This window comes from Hyperoodon ampullatus (assembly GCF_949752795.1).
Source record: "Hyperoodon ampullatus genome assembly, chromosome: 8".
In the NCBI taxonomy this organism is placed as follows: domain Eukaryota; kingdom Metazoa; phylum Chordata; class Mammalia; order Artiodactyla; family Ziphiidae; genus Hyperoodon; species Hyperoodon ampullatus.
The window spans coordinates 21,627,065-21,644,739 of NC_136921.1; the positions used below are offsets into that span (position 1 = coordinate 21,627,065).

At 51.9% G+C, this 17,675-nt stretch overlaps 1 protein-coding gene across 1 annotated transcript; it reads left to right on the forward strand.

Moving 5' to 3' along the window:
- Positions 1-835: 835 nt before the first annotated feature.
- IGFBP5 (insulin like growth factor binding protein 5) lies at positions 836-17,377 on the forward strand (the record flags this gene model as incomplete). Its single annotated transcript, XM_079709910.1, has 4 exons — positions 836-1,169; positions 15,268-15,497; positions 15,800-15,919; positions 17,246-17,377. The coding sequence occupies 4 exons, from the start codon at positions 836-838 to the stop codon at positions 17,375-17,377; spliced, it is 816 nt and encodes a 271-aa protein (XP_079566036.1).
- Between the last annotated feature and the right edge of the window lie 298 nt (positions 17,378-17,675).

A 17,675-nucleotide genomic window follows, 5' to 3' on the forward strand; every position in this document is an offset into this window, starting at 1 on the left:
GCCAGGGGCCGTCTATTTAAAAGCGCCTGCTCGACCGGAGCCCGTAGTCTCTTTGGAAACTTCTGCCGGGGGAAAAAGAGCTAGGAAAGAGCTGCAAAGCGGTGTGGGTTTTTTCCTTTTTTTTTTTTTCTTTTCTTTTTTTCCTCCTTTTCATCACCCCCTCCTCCGTTTGCACCCTGCTTCGGGCTTCACGCAGAACCTGCGAATTTCGAAGAGGTGCTGGCAGAGTGGGAGAAAAGAGGTGTTAGGGGCTTGGATTCGGTCTTTTTTTTTTTTTTTTTTTTTCCTCTATTTCCACATTTTCCCCCCACCCTCGCGGCTGCAGCCGCCGCCTTTTACCTGTTCCGGGGCAGCCGCGCGCCGCTGGCAGCTGAGGGTTAGAAAGGAGCCGGGTGTACTTTGAGATTTTCAACAAAAATTTTGAAGACGAATCTATTTTTCTCCCCCCGCACCCCTTCCTCCACAGCCTCCGATCTCATTATTCCGCTGGTGATTTGGGGGTGAATAATTTTTGGCCCCCGCCCCGCAATTCTGACCAGGTCAGGCTTGGGGAGGGGTTGTTTCTCCCGCCCCCGATCCCTCTGCATGCGCCTGGCGCTGCTCTTTTTTGCCCTACCTGTTGCAAGTCCGTAATCTTTGCAGCTGAGACTTGCTTTCAGGCACCCCAGCCCTCCATCGCTCCCTACATTTTGCTGTTGTCTGGGGGAGGCCACCTGCTCTACCAGCCAGAAATTTTAAAAAGAAAAACCAATTCTCCGCGCGTCCTCCTGGCCCCCTTCTCCCTTCATTCTCGCGCTCCTGCCCCGCCCCAGGTAAAGGGGGAGACTCGGAGAAGATGGTGCTCACCGCGGTCCTCCTGCTTCTGGCCGCCTGTGCGGGACCGGCCCAGGCCCTGGGCTCCTTCGTGCACTGTGAGCCCTGCGACGAGAAAGCCCTCTCCATGTGCCCCCCCAGCCCCCTGGGCTGTGAGCTGGTCAAGGAGCCGGGCTGCGGCTGCTGCATGACCTGCGCCCTGGCCGAGGGGCAGTCGTGCGGCGTCTATACTGAGCGCTGCGCCCAAGGGCTGCGCTGCCTCCCCCGGCAGGACGAGGAGAAGCCGCTGCATGCCCTGCTGCACGGCCGCGGGGTTTGCCTCAACGAAAAGAGCTACCGCGAGCAAGCCAAGATCGGTGAGCACGCTCAGTGTGCCAGGCAGCTACGCTGCGCACGGGCGGGGGACACGGGGGACACGGCACAGGCTGGCCCGGCGCGCTCTGCCCAGCAAGTGGCTTAGAGCCTGGGTGCAGCCCGGGAGGAGGGCGGGGAGGGTCCTTGCCCCTCGGGATTGGAACCCTGGCCGATCCTGCTCCCCGGGTTACTGTCTAGCCGAGGCTCTCCCTGTTTTCGCTTCTTTTCCTCGCTCCTGCCCACACCTCCTCCGCCCCGCCCCTCCCCCCTCGACTAAACACTGACTCTAAGATCCTATTCAGTCTCCAGGTCCAAATCCCCAGGTGCTCAATCTCCAGTCCGAAAATGTACACCTTACATTATTAACTCCCTCTCCACCACCCCCATCTACCCAATATGTTGTGGGGTGGGTTTGTTGTGGGTTTTTTTCCCTGAACTTGAAAAAAAGTAATGTCTTTTGTTAAAATATTGCTTTGACTGGGGACCTGGAGAGAGAGAGGCGTCACCGGTCTTCTGTGGTAATTCCACCTTTGTCCTTCCCAGCCCCCTACCCCCGCCCCAGGCCCTCCTTGATGTTTCTATTCTCCTACCCCACCAGACACACACGCACACTCACATGCACACATAACACACGCACGCACGCACCCTTGGTAGCTAATGCCTTTTGGGTGGGGACTTCGATGCCCCTCCCACGTGCACACCCATTGCTCTTGACTTGATCGGATTGACTGTGGTCAATTATACAACATACTGAAATGCAAAATACCGGTTTTCCTCCCTGGAAGGGAACGATTACTTTAGCCAAGCTCAGAGGCGGCGGGAAGGTGGGGAGGCGGTAAGTGGGGGAGGGCGGGAGTCATGGAAAGGGATAAGAAGGAAGGGTTTGGTGTTCCAGGGCTGGTGTTTGTCCCCGAATCTAACTCCTTTTCCCGTGCCCCAATTCAGATTTTACCTAGGAAGAAAGGTGGATACAGGGTTGGGAAGCCAGAAGAGACATGAAATTCAGACATCACAGCTCCCCCCGCCAGGGCTAATCGCCCGCTCTCCCGCGTTGCCCCTCAAGCTCTCAAACCAGATCACAAGTGGGCGTGGTGTAAATGGAAGAGGGGCCCTGGAAACGCAGAATGCAAAATCAAGGGGGCGGAGACGGAAAAGCCACGCTCCCGGAGCCTCCCCTCCGCCTCCAAGTAGCCCCGCCTCCGGGTTGGCCCGCCCCCAAAGTCTCAGTGCCAGGAGTCTAGGGTTTAAAAGGTTGACAGAGCTACTTGTTCAATCAGAACAGTTCTGCGCCCCTTAGACTGGGTTTCCTTTTGGAAAGTTACTTGATCTTAAATTTTTAGCAAAAGTTTAATGAACTCTACACAAGAGTCTGGGTTCTGAGACGTCGTTATCGGTCGTCTCCCAAAGGGGTTCAGACTTGGCTAAATAATGTTTATTCTGTGTGGTATTTTATTACTGGGACAATGCTCTTCTTACCTCCTATCCCCTTCCATTACGAGCACCCCAACATGAGTTTTCTTAACTGCACACTACAGATACTGTCACGTAGGAAAGGAGTGCTTTGGCGCTTGAGCAGAGGCAGGAGACCTTTCCTGGGTTCGACCTGGATGCCCACAAACCCTGCAGGTTTTGCCTGTCGCAGGAGGCCGTCCCTCCAGCTTTGCAAGAGGTAGTCTTTCTCCAGATTGCAGCCTGCAAAAAGGGAGAGAGAGCAACGTGCAGGCCCCGGAGGCCCCAGAGGCTGGTTTGTGAAGTTATTTTTATTAAGAGCCACTTTTCAAAGGCGGTCCTCCTCGCCTTCATCTTGTGGGATGTGGATTTGGAAAAGCTTAGTACGGGGGGTTGGTTGGGGGGTATGAATCGATTTCCTGGCTTGGAAGCGAGCGCTCTGGGTAACAATCCGGTCACATCGAAAGCATGCAAGCTATCGCTCAGCTGCATTCTGGCCCCATTTTTATTTGCCCAACCGTGTGGTCGGTGTGATGTGGTTGGTGTGGAGGGTGCCCCCGTGCGCAGTTGCTGGGAGAGCAAATGGGCGCATCCAACTTTCAAGTTCAACCCAACACACGCACACACACACACATACACACACACACACACTTTTGTCCCAAGCAAGATGCCTTTTAGACTTCTCTGCAGTCCCTTCCTCAGCCCCCACCTTCAAGGTGCCTCTGGATCAACACGGAGCAGCCTTCCTCCCTCTCCCCCTCCCCCATCCCTCTGGAAGACTCCACCCGCCTAAAGCAGGTGCCTGACCCACTGTAGTCGCTGGATGGCTGCCCTTGACCGGTGGCCGGAGTTGACGCCTTCCTCCCGGACGGATGGGATGGGAATGGGCTCTCCTGGCTAGAGCTTTTCAGCCCGAAAACCACTGGGTGGGTCCCTCAAAAGTTGGAGATGGTGCAGCGATGGTACTTAAAGAGAGCTCAACGAACAGAGAGAGGGAGGAGAGTGTCAGCTCCTTTAGCCAAGATTACTGCCCCCCGACACTCCACCACCACTCCTCCCTACCGAAACCAACAGTGCGAACTTGGATTTGCCCCAGATTTAGATACAGACATAGATGATAATATACATATTCACATATATCAAAAAATATATGGAGAGAGAGAGAGAAAGAGAGATTTAGGGTTTTTTCCAACCAAAAAAAAAAAAAGTGCATTTCTAGAATCAGAAATGGGGAGCTGAGGAGAGCGAGATGGCAGGCAGCCAAAGCTTCTGGGAGGAAGAGCGGAGGGCGGGAGGGGACTGGTGTTTTGCTAGGCGCGTTGCTGAGCAACGGGAGAGGGTGTCCGCCCGCGAGCCTGGTGCCGGGAGCGCTCCGGGCCCTGCATTTTATTCTGGCCAGTTCAGGGGCAAAGATAGATATAGAAACAGAGGGCAATGTGTGTGAGGGCTAGAGGGAGGCGGGAGACAGGAGTTATTTATTGGACCGAGCTCAATAAATATGGGTGAGCTGGGTCGAGGCAAGGAAGGACGGAGCTTTGCTCTGGGCATTGTTTGGAGAAGGAGCCTTGTGGCTTTACTGGCGCACATACTTGCCCGGGTCAGGAAGATCTCTCTTGTGCCTGTGAGATATTAAGTTTGGGATACAGGGAGAAGTGGGTTCTGGGTTTCAGTTCTGTCATTTAGAAATAAGAGAGGAAGAACAGAAAATATGCTTCTGGGAAAGAAAGAAAAAGTACCTAAATAAAAATGAATTCAGCCTTTGCTTCTTTGAGGGGTTTGGCCCTCCATCACCCTGGCTTCCATTCCCAGCCTGGTCCAAATGCCATGTTGAAATCAAGTTCCAGAGTTAGGTCTATTGGCCAAATTTTTGTCTGAGTTGAACAAGATCATGAAAAACTGAAGGAGACAGATTCCTTTCCCACCCGTATCCCCTCCCTTTGAAACAAGTCTTTAAGAGGCTGGCTGTGCCCTGAGCCAACCAAAATGGGAGCTGGGAAGACAAGAGCGGGTGCTTTTAACTTGACTTTTCTTGCCTTCCCCCACCCCTCCCTTCCCCCTCTTTCTGCTTTGTCAGCTCAGACTGGAAGAGCAAGCACAGTTGGCCACAGTGAGAGCTCATTTTCTCTCCACTTCTCCCCCTACCCTCCCCACCTCCACCCTGACCCCTTTCTTATCCCTCCCTCCCATCTCACCCCCTTCTCCATCCCCCAACTCCAAGGCCTTCCCCTGAGGGCTTGAGTTTTAACTTGGAGCAGCTGTGCGTTAGTCCTGGGGCTTGGATTGGATCTGAGCAGGCAGGTGGGCTTGCAGCTGCAGCGGGAGGACCAGACTGACCTAGGAGCCAGAGGTCACCATGAGGGTTACAGCAAAGGGCATGGGAGCAGGAATCCCAGCAGAAACCCTGGTCCCCTTAATGGGGAAGGGGGGGTGGTGAGGGGGAAGGTGCTAACAGGAAAAGAAGGTGATTTTTGTTATCTAAAGTTTTTACTTTGTACCTGAGCCGTGTCTTTGAAACTGAGTTATTTAATGTATGGAAAATAAAATTTTGGAGAAGGGACCACCACACTGCAGGTCTATTGCCTCCAGAGATTGGAAGAACACCGTAAACAGACCAGGTACCAATGAGGTCCCACTGGAAGCAGAAGTGAAGAGGGCAGAGGCTGTTTGGTGAGGTTTTGTTTGAGATTTTGTTTTGCATTTTTACTATGGTAGCTCCAAAATTTGCAATCCCCAGAGACCATCCTTCAAGTGTAATCTGGACATATGTTTTCCGAAACAATAAGATTTATTACATATCTGCAGGAAGAAATAAGCAAATAAAAAAAAGCCAGTTCTAAGCTTCCGGTCCACTCTCCGCATATTCAGAGAATTCCCCATTCTTGTTTCAAGCTCCAATTCTTGCCATGATATCTGTTTTGATGTCTTTTTTTTTTTTCTTCTTCTTAAATATAAATCCAGAGAAGTGACTGGAAATCTCTATGAGAGGCAAAGTAGCCTTTCCTGCCTGGCCACTCAGCTTAGCTAGGTCCGAGAGTCTCTCCAGGAATTGTCTGGGTGTTGGCCAAAGAATGCTACAGCTGGAAGGAACCCGCAGTGATCACGGCATCATGGCAGTCAAGGCCCTCACTTTACAGATGAGGACGCTGAGGCCCTAAGTGCAAGTCACTAGCCCAGAATTAGGTACAGGGTTAGAGGCAGAGCCAGGGCTAGAACTCAGCCTTAGAATCCTGTTGAGCCTAGGCCTCCGTTCCGCTCTCCCTGGCTTTCTTCCTTAAGTCACTAGGGCTCTGGCCTGAGTCTGGTCTAACCTGCAATGAGGTCTTTGGCAAATATCACCTGAGGCTGTCATCCCATAGCTTTGCAATACGAGCTCAGAACTGGGAGTGCTCCATTTGAGGGGAAGAAGTGAAGTGGCCCCAAAGTGGAGAAGGCAGTACCCCTTTATTTTCAATCCCTCTCCGTTCCGTCCCTTTTTCTGCACGGTCTTGCAAGCAAGGCTGGCTTAAGCCAGTGGTTTGGGATGGGGGCAAGGAGGGTAGTGTGTTCAGCCCAGACTTCAGGTCCATGTGCCAAACCTCATTTCCTGAATGACAGGGAGCTGTACTGATGCGGGCAGGCAGGCAGGCAGGCCCTCGCTGCTCCTTGGCTATGCAGCGGTCCACAGTCTTTAAGGAGCCCACGGCACAGAAGTGGCCGGCTTCCCATGGCAACCAGCCTCCACCAGCATGGGCTTCCATGGAGCCGGGCAGCAAGATGATGAGATCTGAGCTCGGGTGGGGTGGGATGAGGGTGAGGGAGTGACTGGGAGATTTGCGCATCAGAAGAAAAAGAGAGAAAACCATATGCCACAAAAGTTGATAAGGAAGAGAGAGAGAAGGTCACCGGGTTTTTGAACATAGTCAGGTATGTGGGAGCTCTTTCAGAAAGAGAGGAGAGGAAGCCCTCCAGATTACAGCTGGGGGCCTCACGTTGATCTGAGGAATTGCTGAGAGCCATCCTCATACATCCTGGATGCTGGCGCAGCTCCTTCTTTGGGGGTTTCTTAAGAAGGAGGCAGATAAGGCTGTCTTCCCAATAGGTTAGACCAGCTGTCCCCAACAGTTTTGGCACCAGGGACCGGTTTCGTGGAAGACAATTTTTCTACGGACCGGAAGCAGGGGTGAGGGGGAATGGTCCAGGCGGTAATGCCAGTGATGGGGAGCGGCAGATGAAGCTTTGCTTGCTCACTGCTCACCTCCTGCTCTGTGACCCGGTTCCTAACAGGCCACGGACCAATATCGGTCTGCGGCCTGGGGGCTGGGGACCCCTGGCTTAGACCACCTGGTGAGCCCTGGGGGGTGTTTTAAAGTAAATAGGTTATCTTATTTTTGATCCCTCACCTAAACCATCAGAGATCAGCCCTTCTCTTACCAAATCCTGAAGCAAAACCCAGATTGAATTTGCACTCAGAACCTAGCCTCCTATGACCTCTGCTGGTTTGCAGAGATGTTTTACATGGGCCCCTATTATCCCGAACTGGGTAGATTGTACCATTACAGCTGTACTGGGCATGCTGCTCCCAGTCTCCCTGTCACCTCAGTGGAGATGGCTCTCCTTCCAGACCCTTTAGAACAACACTGTCCGATTGAAATATAATACAAGCCACATACATATGTAATTTCAAACTTTCTAAGAGTCACTTAAAAAAAAAGTAAAAAGAAACAGGTGAAATTAATTTTAACTGTATGTTTTAACTCAACGTACCCAAAATATTATAATTTCCACATATACTCAAAATAAGCAATTATAATGAGATATTTTACGTTCTTTCATATTAAGTCTTTGAAATCTGAAGTGTATTTCACATTTACAGCACATCTCAATTCAAACACCAAATTTTCATTGGAAATACTTGATCTGTATTTTTAGTTTTCATAAGATTTACAGTTGAAAAAGTAGATTCATATACCTGAGTTGCCCTAAATATACTCAAAAGTTTTCCAATAAGCAAGGCTATTTTTTTAATTTAAATTAATTTAAATGAAATAAATCTTAAAATTCAGTCCCACTAGCCACATTTCAAGTGCCAAAAGCCACATATAGCTAGTGGCCACCGAACTGGACAGGGCAGAGGCCACCAGCAAGCCCCTCCCATACCTGAGAAGGGAACTACTGTCTCTACCCTCCTCCTGCCCCTAAAAAGTCAAAAAGGCAAAGAGTCTGAGCTTTAATTGCCAAACAGGACAGACTCCCTTGTTTGACCCCTAGCAAGTCTCTCTTCTTAGGGGAACCAGGGTTGGGAGGGGAAAAAAAAAAGAAAAAGTGTTCAAACCATCCACTCCCTGCCGCCCCCTTCTGGTCATACAGGACTTTTCAGGGAATTTGGCTACTTAATTGTGCTATTCTGAATGGGCCGTGATGAGTCACCAGTGGGAGTGTGGCCAGGTCAGAGAAATGGTCCCTCACTTCCTCCCTCTCCTCATCTCCCCTTCCCCCATTCAAAGGCTGCTCCCCACCTCACCCCTCCATTACCTTCTGGTTTGGGGTGTATATAGGGAAGAGATAGAGACGTTTCTACTGAGCATGCTCTACCTTCCCCAAGTCTAGAGAGATACTGGATGGATGGATATACTCATCTTCGGAGTTGTGCATAAGTGTGTATCTCTTATGTGTAAATTTATCACCAGCTGCCGCCCAGGGATCAAGAAATGTGTGCCAAAAAAAAAAAAAAAAGAAATGTGTGCCAGAGTCACGGCCCTGAATCCTAGTTTGTCCCTAGGGGGAATAAATGAGGAAGATCCTTCCTTTACAGTGGAGGGTGTGTGAGTGGGACCCCAGCCTTTCATTCTGGGGAAGTGCCACCAACTTGACACCTGCCATATCTACACTGTTGAAAGGTGGTGGGTCACCTTTTCTCTCTCCATCTTTAGGGGAAAAGACCTAGTGCCTTAATGCAGCATGAAAGAATGGGATTAGACAAAGGAAAAACTCCCAGGCTGAGTTCTCTAAGTGGCAACCAGTTCTCAGAAGCGCTTGGGCAAAGCCCCTCTCACCTGAGGTTGGCAATCAGACTCCCCAGAGACGAAGGTAGATCCATCACTTCCCAGCAGACCTTTCTTCAGTCCAAGGCGCCTGAGATCTTGTGATCTACAAGTAGACACCTGTCAGCCACATATCACAGCAACCAGATTTTTAGTTGATGATGGGAACAAGGGAGGTGGGAGGCAACAGAGACCTACCAAGGCAGAGACCTACGCTGAGAGTTCATTAGCACGTAGCAGCTCATAGAATCCTCACAACTCTATGGAGAAGGGGCTGTTGTCATCCTCCCCATATCTCAGATGAGAAAACTAAGGCAAGGAGAGGAGAGGAGGCAACTAAGAGAGGTCAAAGTACACCTGCACCAGGATTTATTGAACCACGGTTAGCAGCCCCATCTTCCTCCCAAGAAGAGTGACTGGAGGTCAAGGGCTGGTAGTCTGGCTCTGACTCTGTTTCTTTGCTTTGCTCTATGGTGTCTTTATTTCTGTGCTCGGGATAGAGATGTTACATACCCAAGTTGGTTTTCCTGGCCTGAAATGGCGGGGGGCTGTAAAGGAGCTCAGGGGGCTAAGCCTGTTGCTCTCACTGTCCAGTCACTAACGCTCTGAATCTGCTCCCCGCCTCTGCCATGTACCCCAGGTCAGCAAGACTCCCCTCCAGTGTCTTTTTGCAACTCCTCCCTTCTTGCAACTGGTTCCTTAGGATAACAGTCGTTTGGGTTTCTTTTCCTCTTGGGAAGTCAGTGCTCCTTCCTTTCTCAGCCCATAATTCAGGTGAAGAGGAGTCCAGAACATGCATGTCTGTTACTAACCACAGAGGAAAAGAAAACAGAGTCTTCCAAGAGAGGCTGGGGCAAGGCAGGCACTGGTCAGGGATGTTATGGGTAGGAGCCGGGACGGTGCAGCTCCCCTGGAAGGCTCTGCGGCCCTGCCTACTGCCCCGTCCCCTTTTTCTTTATGCAAAGGCACACACAGTGTAATTGAGTCTCTTGGCATCTGCAGCTGGGAAATGGTCAAACTTCAGGAGACTGAGACATGTCTCACATTTTTTTAAACAGCGAGCAGCTGATCCAGCATTTTCGCAGAAGTCTTATGTGTAGCAAAGAGCAGGAGGCTGCAGGTTGGCTAGGAAACAAGGCCAAGTGGAGAGGAGGCACGGAGAGTCCAGCCATACCCAGGCATGGATTAGTGCCCTCGGACCAGCTGCCCAGGGGAATTTTCTGCAGTGATGGAAGTGTCGTCGATCTGCACTGTCCAACACAGTAGCCACTGGCCACATGTGACTATTGAGCACCAGAAATGTGGTTGGAGCAACTGAGAAGCTGAGTTTGTAATCTGATTTAATATTTATTCATGTCAACTGTATCGGACAGCACAGTCTTCGATCAAAGAAGCCCAGTAAATCCAGGGGACCCTTCTTCTTCCCGCTCCTGTGAGGCTCACCTCCCTGCCGCCTTGTTCCCTCTGCAGCAGTTCCTGTGTTTAAAGGCAGGTGTATGGGTGACGTGACCCCTCAGTGTATCCACTGAGCTCTAACATGCCGCAGCTGGCATTACAGAACTGCTCCTAGACCTCCTGCACTCTGTCTCGTGAGCAGATTCACGCATCTCTCCATTTAAAGATTATTTACTGAAGACCATATGCTGGAGAGACCAAGATAAATGACAAAGTTCTCCCCTTAAAAAGTTTACTGTTTGAGTTCCACAGAGGGAGCTAGAATGAGAGGCAGTGGAAACCCAGCTCCCCTTTTCGTTCCTTGTAGAGAGATTCTGGGTGAACCCCTCTTGTCTTCTGGCCAGGAAAAGAGACTGGTCCCAGGTCCAAGTGGCCTGGCAAAGCCCCACATCCTTCCTGAGCTGCGAGTTCCAAGTACACCTCAGCTTCTTCAATTTCCGTAGGCAAAGTCACAATATCTGGTCCACCCACTTTCTCTAAGTTTGATTATGAGGTCAAGATAGTGTGGGAAACAAACACCAGGCTGGGCCCAGGCTGTTAATGGTGCCAAGGTAGGACTAAGAGACCTAGGGTGGAAGGTTCGATTGCAGGAAGCAGAAGGTCCCCAACTGGACCCACCCCATCTCTGGGCTCAGGGAGCAGGTGGGATGAGAAAGCTTCTTAAGAGCAAGTGCCTGGTCCTGCTGCTAAAGCATCCTGCCCCTGCAGGAGAACTACTGTGAGAGGGCGGGTTGGAGACCGTGGTGGGGCTTGGGGAGGGAGCCTGCATTGGCACTTGTGCTGTGAGGAGCAGTGCCCACCCTGGGACGCCTCTGGGTCCACACTGGCTGGGCCTGCACCCAGACATGCTCAAGGTTCACTGGGGGAATTCCCTGGTGGTCCAGACTCGGCACTTTCACTGCCGGGGCCCTGGTTCAGTCTCTGGTTGGGGAACTAAGATTCCACAAGCTTCAGGGTGTGGCCAAAAAAAAAAAGGTTCACTGGGACATGAGGATGGCACAGTCCTCAAGCAGGTTTTCGTGTTGCCCTGGGGAGTGCCTCAGCGGATGTTGCTGCATCAGTGTGAATGTGCAGCGCCTTATGAAGGAAGGAGAAACTGAGTTGCCCACCCTAACACAGCAGGGGCTGGGAGCACCAGAGAGCCCAGGTGGCAGGACTGGGGGCAGAACAGAGCAGAGAATCAGATAGTTATCCAAAGATAAATATCGGGACAATATGAGAACCCTCGCTTCCTTAGTCGTTGGATAGATCATGGAGTTAAAGGGCCCTGCCTCAACAGATTCCCAGAGGAAGGAACAATAGTGAACATTCCCTTGCCCACTCTCTGCAGAATCATTTCAAAATAACATCTAGAGATAGGAAGGGAGGTCCTAGATCTGTTTCCCTTCTTTTCCTGACCGTGTTTCAGGTGCAGATTAAAGAAACAGCAGGGGGTTACACACTGATAGCATTGCCCCCACACACACACCTGCCTTCTCCACCCTGGCCCCCCGTGGGTCCTTCCCAGTCCGTGCATGTCCATCTCCCTGACTCTTTCCATGCATGCTGCAGACACACAAAGAGGGGAGTATTGGGGTGTTTGTCAGAGAAGTAGGAGAGGGAGGCACACAAATTCCAGATTTTAAAATTGTTTACAGTCCCTACAAGGAAGCGCCACGGACGTGTACTGCGGCCATCGGTCTCCTCCGCCACCTACCGGCCATATGGAGGTATTGACATGCTGGTCGACTGGGTTCCAGAACCTTCTGCATTGCTAATTCCCCTAGATTGCTATTCACGTGCAGGGCTACTTCACCAGGAAGTCCTCCCTTATATCCCACCTAAATCCCTTCTGCAGCCTTGCTCCATTTTCTTTGGATGAAACAGCTCAGGAGCTGCCAGTCTACTTGTGCCTTCTTGTTTTATCTAAAACTTAAACCCTTCCAAAATTGCAAGCCTATTTATGACTCAGCTACAAAGCAGCTGAGTAGGGCTAGTTGGCTCTGGCATCCCAGCTCCAGTCTTACTTTCCAGCCCTTTAATCTTCATGGCTCTGCCCTGGCTCCTCTCCAAGTTTCCGCTGTCTCTCTGGAGCCTACAGGTGACCACAAGACCCTGATTAGTATCTTTGATACTCGACTCTCCCGCTGCCTAAGTAATAGGTCCCATGGGGTTAAGTGGCACCGAAACCTGGGAGGCACATCAAAACTTTAAGTCTGCCCTTCAGAAACAGCCAAAGAGACTGCAAACTGGGGAGGGTATGCCCTCAGGAACCCAGCCTTGGTGAGGCCAGGGGAAGGACAGAGGGTTTGCAAAAGTACTTTGAGTTCCTTAACGAAGGCACAGGAATCTACATTTCGTTCCCCAGTATCACCCTTGCTTAGTCTCAAAGCTAACACTTTTGGACAAAGGACCAAGAGAGGTCAAAGTAAATTGCCCCAACGTTTCTTGAACCATTGTTAACAGCCCTATCCTCCTCCCAGGAAGGGTGATTCAAGGTTAAGGGCAGCCACAGCACTTCTCAAAGATCCTAAAATATGAAGAGTCTTGAGAAGGGCTGCTGATGTTGGGGGAGGGTGGGCATTAGCCAAGGTACTTCCACGACCACCAAAGCCAGAGAGAGAAGCTCCGTGAGAGAAGGTGAAACGGCATCTGGAGGATCACACCCTCTGACCAAAGGGACAGGGGGCCCCCAAAACAGGTGACCAGAAGAAGATGGGTGGGAGTGCCACCCCAGATATCTTTAAGAGCCAGAAAGAGCACCACTGGGATGGGTGCGTGTACTTGTGGACACAGGGATGGTCTATTAGAGGGATTCCGGGAGCTGGAACAGCCAGCCACTGGGAGTAAGCAGCCCCGGGGACCTCTCCCAGTGAAGGGCCTAGATGCACAGGTGCCCCTGAGGACAGTGTGCTGGCCCTCTGGGCCAGGCCAGAGCAACCCCCAAAGGAGACGCTCATCCTTCCTGCATGCACCCCACACCCAGCCCTCTCGCCCTCCTCCCCTCCCTTCATCTGGTTACAATCTTGATTGGGGAAGGCGTGTGGCCACGCACACCCAGACTGCTCCCAGCCTTTCAATGGCAACCATCTCTTGCCCTCTCCCCTCCCCCACTGCTCAAGTGAGGATCAGAATGCTTGGGGATGCCCAGAGAGTCTGAGTGAAGTGTCAAGTCACTCAGTAAGATGTGACCGGGCAATGGTTCGCTTTTCCTCTCCTCACACCCTCCCTCAAGACCTGGGCCTCAGGTTTGGGCCTGAATTACTAGATAACAGAGCCCTCATCTTTCACGTTGCACAGAGTCCCCCAAATCAGCTTGCTCCACCCTGCATCCCACCCCCATCCTAGCTAATCCCACAACCAGGAAAAGTTGGTTTACGCCAAAAAACATCACTCTGTTAGCTAATCTCCAGAAGGCTCCATTCCACCTGCCAGGTGCATCACCTTGTTGATTTATCATCCCAGTGGGTTTTGATAGAGTCAGAGCACAGGGCAGGACATGGTGGGAAGAGGGACTGAAAGGCCAGAAGGGGACAGGGATCCTGGTACTGAATTTTGTTCAGGGAGAGCCCGCCCACTGCTCTGTCATTTGCTCTCTCACACCTTCTTCTCCAGAAACTACTTCCCTTCCTCTCCTGTGGATAAATACCCAAATCAGCCGCCACCCAGAACACTGCAAACCTCTGGAGGATTCTTTAGGGTGGGGAACTTCCCTGCCAGGGCCTTAAGGACTGGATTACCTATTTGATTAAATCTGATAAATCCTGAGCCAAGAGACAAACAGGTGCTTGGGTGCTTCCTGCCACCTGCCATCCTGACCAGGTTAGGCCAGGCCTCCAAATACCTCTCTTAACACACACCTGGAACTTCCCCTGGGCTGAAATCTCCTGCCCCGGGGACACCAAACAGTATCTTCTCACAGAACTGCTCCCTCCCTGCGCCTCTCCTTGTCCCCACGTCCTCAGATTCCTCTCCAATTTCCCAACCCATGCCTTGCCATCTCGGCTCCTGGGCAGCCCAGTGAGAGCGGCAAGGGTGGACAATAGGATTTTTCTTCAGTCTATTTGAGTTATTCAGGGTCACCCCAAAGCCCTATTTTCTTTTTCTAGAATTTGAAAAGAGGGCAGTGAAGACAGGGTCCCCTGGCCGCACCCACCCTGCCCTACACCTGCTCTCACCCTGGGCATCCTGCCCACGCTCTGCCCACCTGGGAAGAGCAATCGAAGACCTCCTGCCCTGATCTGCCTAGGCTGGTGGGATCAGGGAGCTGAGAGGAGGGACCCAGAGAAGGGCACCTGTGAGATGAGAATTTCATGGAAATCTGTGAACCAAGAAAAGGCCAGAGGCTGGAATTAACAGATCGACAAATAAATGAACAAAGTCCTAGTTCTTTAAAGGTCATAAGTCAGCTAAATATAGACTGTCACCAAGTCACTGCTATATATAACCGCTCCACCCGCAGCCAGCAGTCTGCCTCTCTTGGCCTGGAGCTGAGTTATGTCCCAGGCTTCCAGGGCACAGAGCACAGAGCCAGCTCTGAGCAGGAAGCAAGGCCCCGGGCTTCCACGTACGCCCCCAGCCGCCGGCACTGATCCCCTCCAGACCCCACATTTCTGGCTCTCCCGGCTCCCCTCTTCCTGTTCCTCCTGGTGGTCCCCACCGCCCTGCCCGTCCAGACACCCCAGGACCCTCCTGCCCTTGGTTTCCCAGCTCCAGATATATCTCAACTCCAGCAGCTCTGAAAACACCAAAAGGATGGACTTGACCTCTTGTCCACATTCTGGCCATCGCCTATTTCCCCCGACAGCCTGGATCTCCAGATTGTGTTCTTACATCGCAGCCCCACCTGCGGCCACCACCCCATCTACTTAGCCAGCCCTCCAACAAGCAAGCCCCTTCCCACAGCCCTTGCCCTCCCCGTCCCCAGAATATCCTCTCCCTCCTGTCCGACGTCCCCTCCTGTGTCAGCCTGACTTTGCCAACACTGTCCTACCCCATGAAGTCGCCCAGGATTTCCCACCACTTACACGAGTGTCGACCCGTGCCCTGGTTCTCATTTCCCTGCTTTCCCCAGTTTGGACGATTCCAGGAGGGCAGAGAGCCCGTCTCCTCACCCCAATCCTTCGAGCCTCGGGCTCTATCTACACGGTTGAGCCTCGGGCTTGGAGGCTGATCCTCCGCCCCCTTCTCCCTGCAGAAAGAGACTCCCGCGAGCACGAGGAACCGACCACCTCCGAGATGGCGGAGGAGACCTACTCGCCCAAGATTTTCCGACCCAAGCACACCCGCATCTCCGAGCTGAAGGCCGAGGCCGTGAAGAAGGACCGCAGAAAGAAGCTGACCCAGTCCAAGTTCGTGGGGGGAGCTGAGAACACCGCCCACCCCCGGGTCATCTCTGCACCTGAGATGAGACAGGAGTCTGAGCAGGTGAGTCTCAAGGATTCTCTTCCCATTCCCCTCTGCATCCGCACCCCGCAGCCTCCGCCACCGCCCCAGCTTTCCACCTTAGCCCGCGTGTAAATGAGCGTGCGTGGCAGCACTTTATACGCCCAGGGGGCGCGGCAGGTGAGGCGGAGGGAGACCTTGGGTGGCAGCTATTGGGGACAGAAGGTGGTGACTCTCCGTACAGACCCTTTACCACGCCCCGCATGCCCCAGCCACGCTTTCTGCACGTCCTGGAGGTTCCCGCGGCTCCTGGCACGCCTCTCACCCCTCCTGTCCGCACACAGGGTCCCTGCCGCAGGCACATGGAGGCCTCCCTTCAGGAGCTCAAAGCCAGCCCGCGCATGGTGCCCCGCGCCGTGTACCTGCCCAACTGTGACCGCAAAGGATTCTACAAGAGAAAGCAGGTACGCCCCGTGCCAAGCCCCAAGTTCAGGGTGCTTGCCAGAAACCTCCGCCTCTAAATGCCTGGATTTCTGTCATTACCAACACTTTGTCCCAAACCTCCAAAATCCTTGCACCCGTCACACTCGTGATTGTCCCCATTCCCTCCTACACTATAATCTACTGACATTTTAATGATTCACCTTACGTACATGAATTCATCTAAAAAGGAAACTTTCTATCACTGCGTCACATCACACGTTGGATGTGTTATTTTCTGATAGGCACACATAAATATATACATATACATGACTCTAAAACATGTTTTAACCACATACCACTTGAAATCATTTAGTGTCCCATTCGCAGCCAGGCTACCCTTTGGGCAACCCTACTGCTGGTTAAGCAGTCATCTGAGCCCGTTAAGGAGTGCACATTACCTTAGGGTAGTGATCTCAGACTTCCTAGGGCATCAGTGTCACCCCGAGGTCTTGTTAAAACACTGATTGCTGGTCCCACCCCAGAGTTTCTGATGGTAGGTCTCGGGCGGACTCTGAGAATTTGCGTTTCTAACAAATGCCCTCCCAGATGACTCTGATGAGGGCACCCCTCCTCTAGGTTAGGAGTCAAGAAACAGACAGCGTTGGGTGAGTGCTTAGCTCTCCTGTTTACTAGCTGTGTCCTCTTACCCCAGTTAGTCAATGTCTCTGCCTCCAGTTTCTCATGTAAGATGGAGAATAATTGTACCTATTATTCTCACGTGATTATGAGGAATAACGGACTCATCTTTATAAAGTACTTAGAACAGTACCTACAATATAGTAAGTGTTAAGCGGTGCCTTGTATGTGATACAGCTATACAAGTGATGACTCCTATTATTACTATTATTTAACAATTTAATTTATCATCACTTTCATCATCATGATCATTATCAGGTTATATCATTCTCTGGAAAATACCAAGTTGGAGGACCCTGAATGGGTGACATAAAACAAAGTCGTAGGAGCTAGCCAAGGGCAGACTGCCTATTATTACTATTATTTAACAATTTAATTTATCATCACTTTCATCATCATGATCATTATCAGGTTATATCATTCTCTGGAGGACCCTGAGTGGGTGACATAAAACAAAGTCGTAGGAGCTAGCCAAGGGCAGACTGCCTAAATCAGCACTTTTCCCCCCGTCCGCCCATGCGGTGTGGACACCAGAACCCCCAGGGTTGGGTACAGCTCCCTCAACTCTCCGGGGGTGAGGATCTGTCCTGAGGCAGGGAGGCTGAAGGGCCAGGCAGGAGCGGAGCCTCAGGCTACAGCCATCCTCACTGCCTGTCACTCTCCCACCCCAGTGCAAGCCTTCCCGTGGCCGCAAACGTGGCATCTGCTGGTGCGTGGACAAGTACGGGATGAAGCTGCCAGGCATGGAGTATGTGGACGGGGACTTTCAGTGCCACACCTTCGACAGCAGCAATGTTGAGTGACGCGTCCCCTCCCCATCTTCCCCTCACCCCATCCCACCCCCCAGCCCCGACTCCAGCCAGTGCCTCCCTCCACCCCAGGACGCCACTCATTTCATCTCATTTAAGGGAAGAAAATACATATATCTATCTATTTGAAGAAACTGAGGACCTCGGAATCTCTGGCAAGGTCTCAACTTTGAAAACGGCAACAACGGAGATGCACAAAGCTAAGGAGACACCCCCCCCCTTTAAAAAAGTTTTTCTTTTTGAGGCAAGTTGAATGAACAGGGAGGGCAAGAGAGGAAGAACAAGAGAAAGA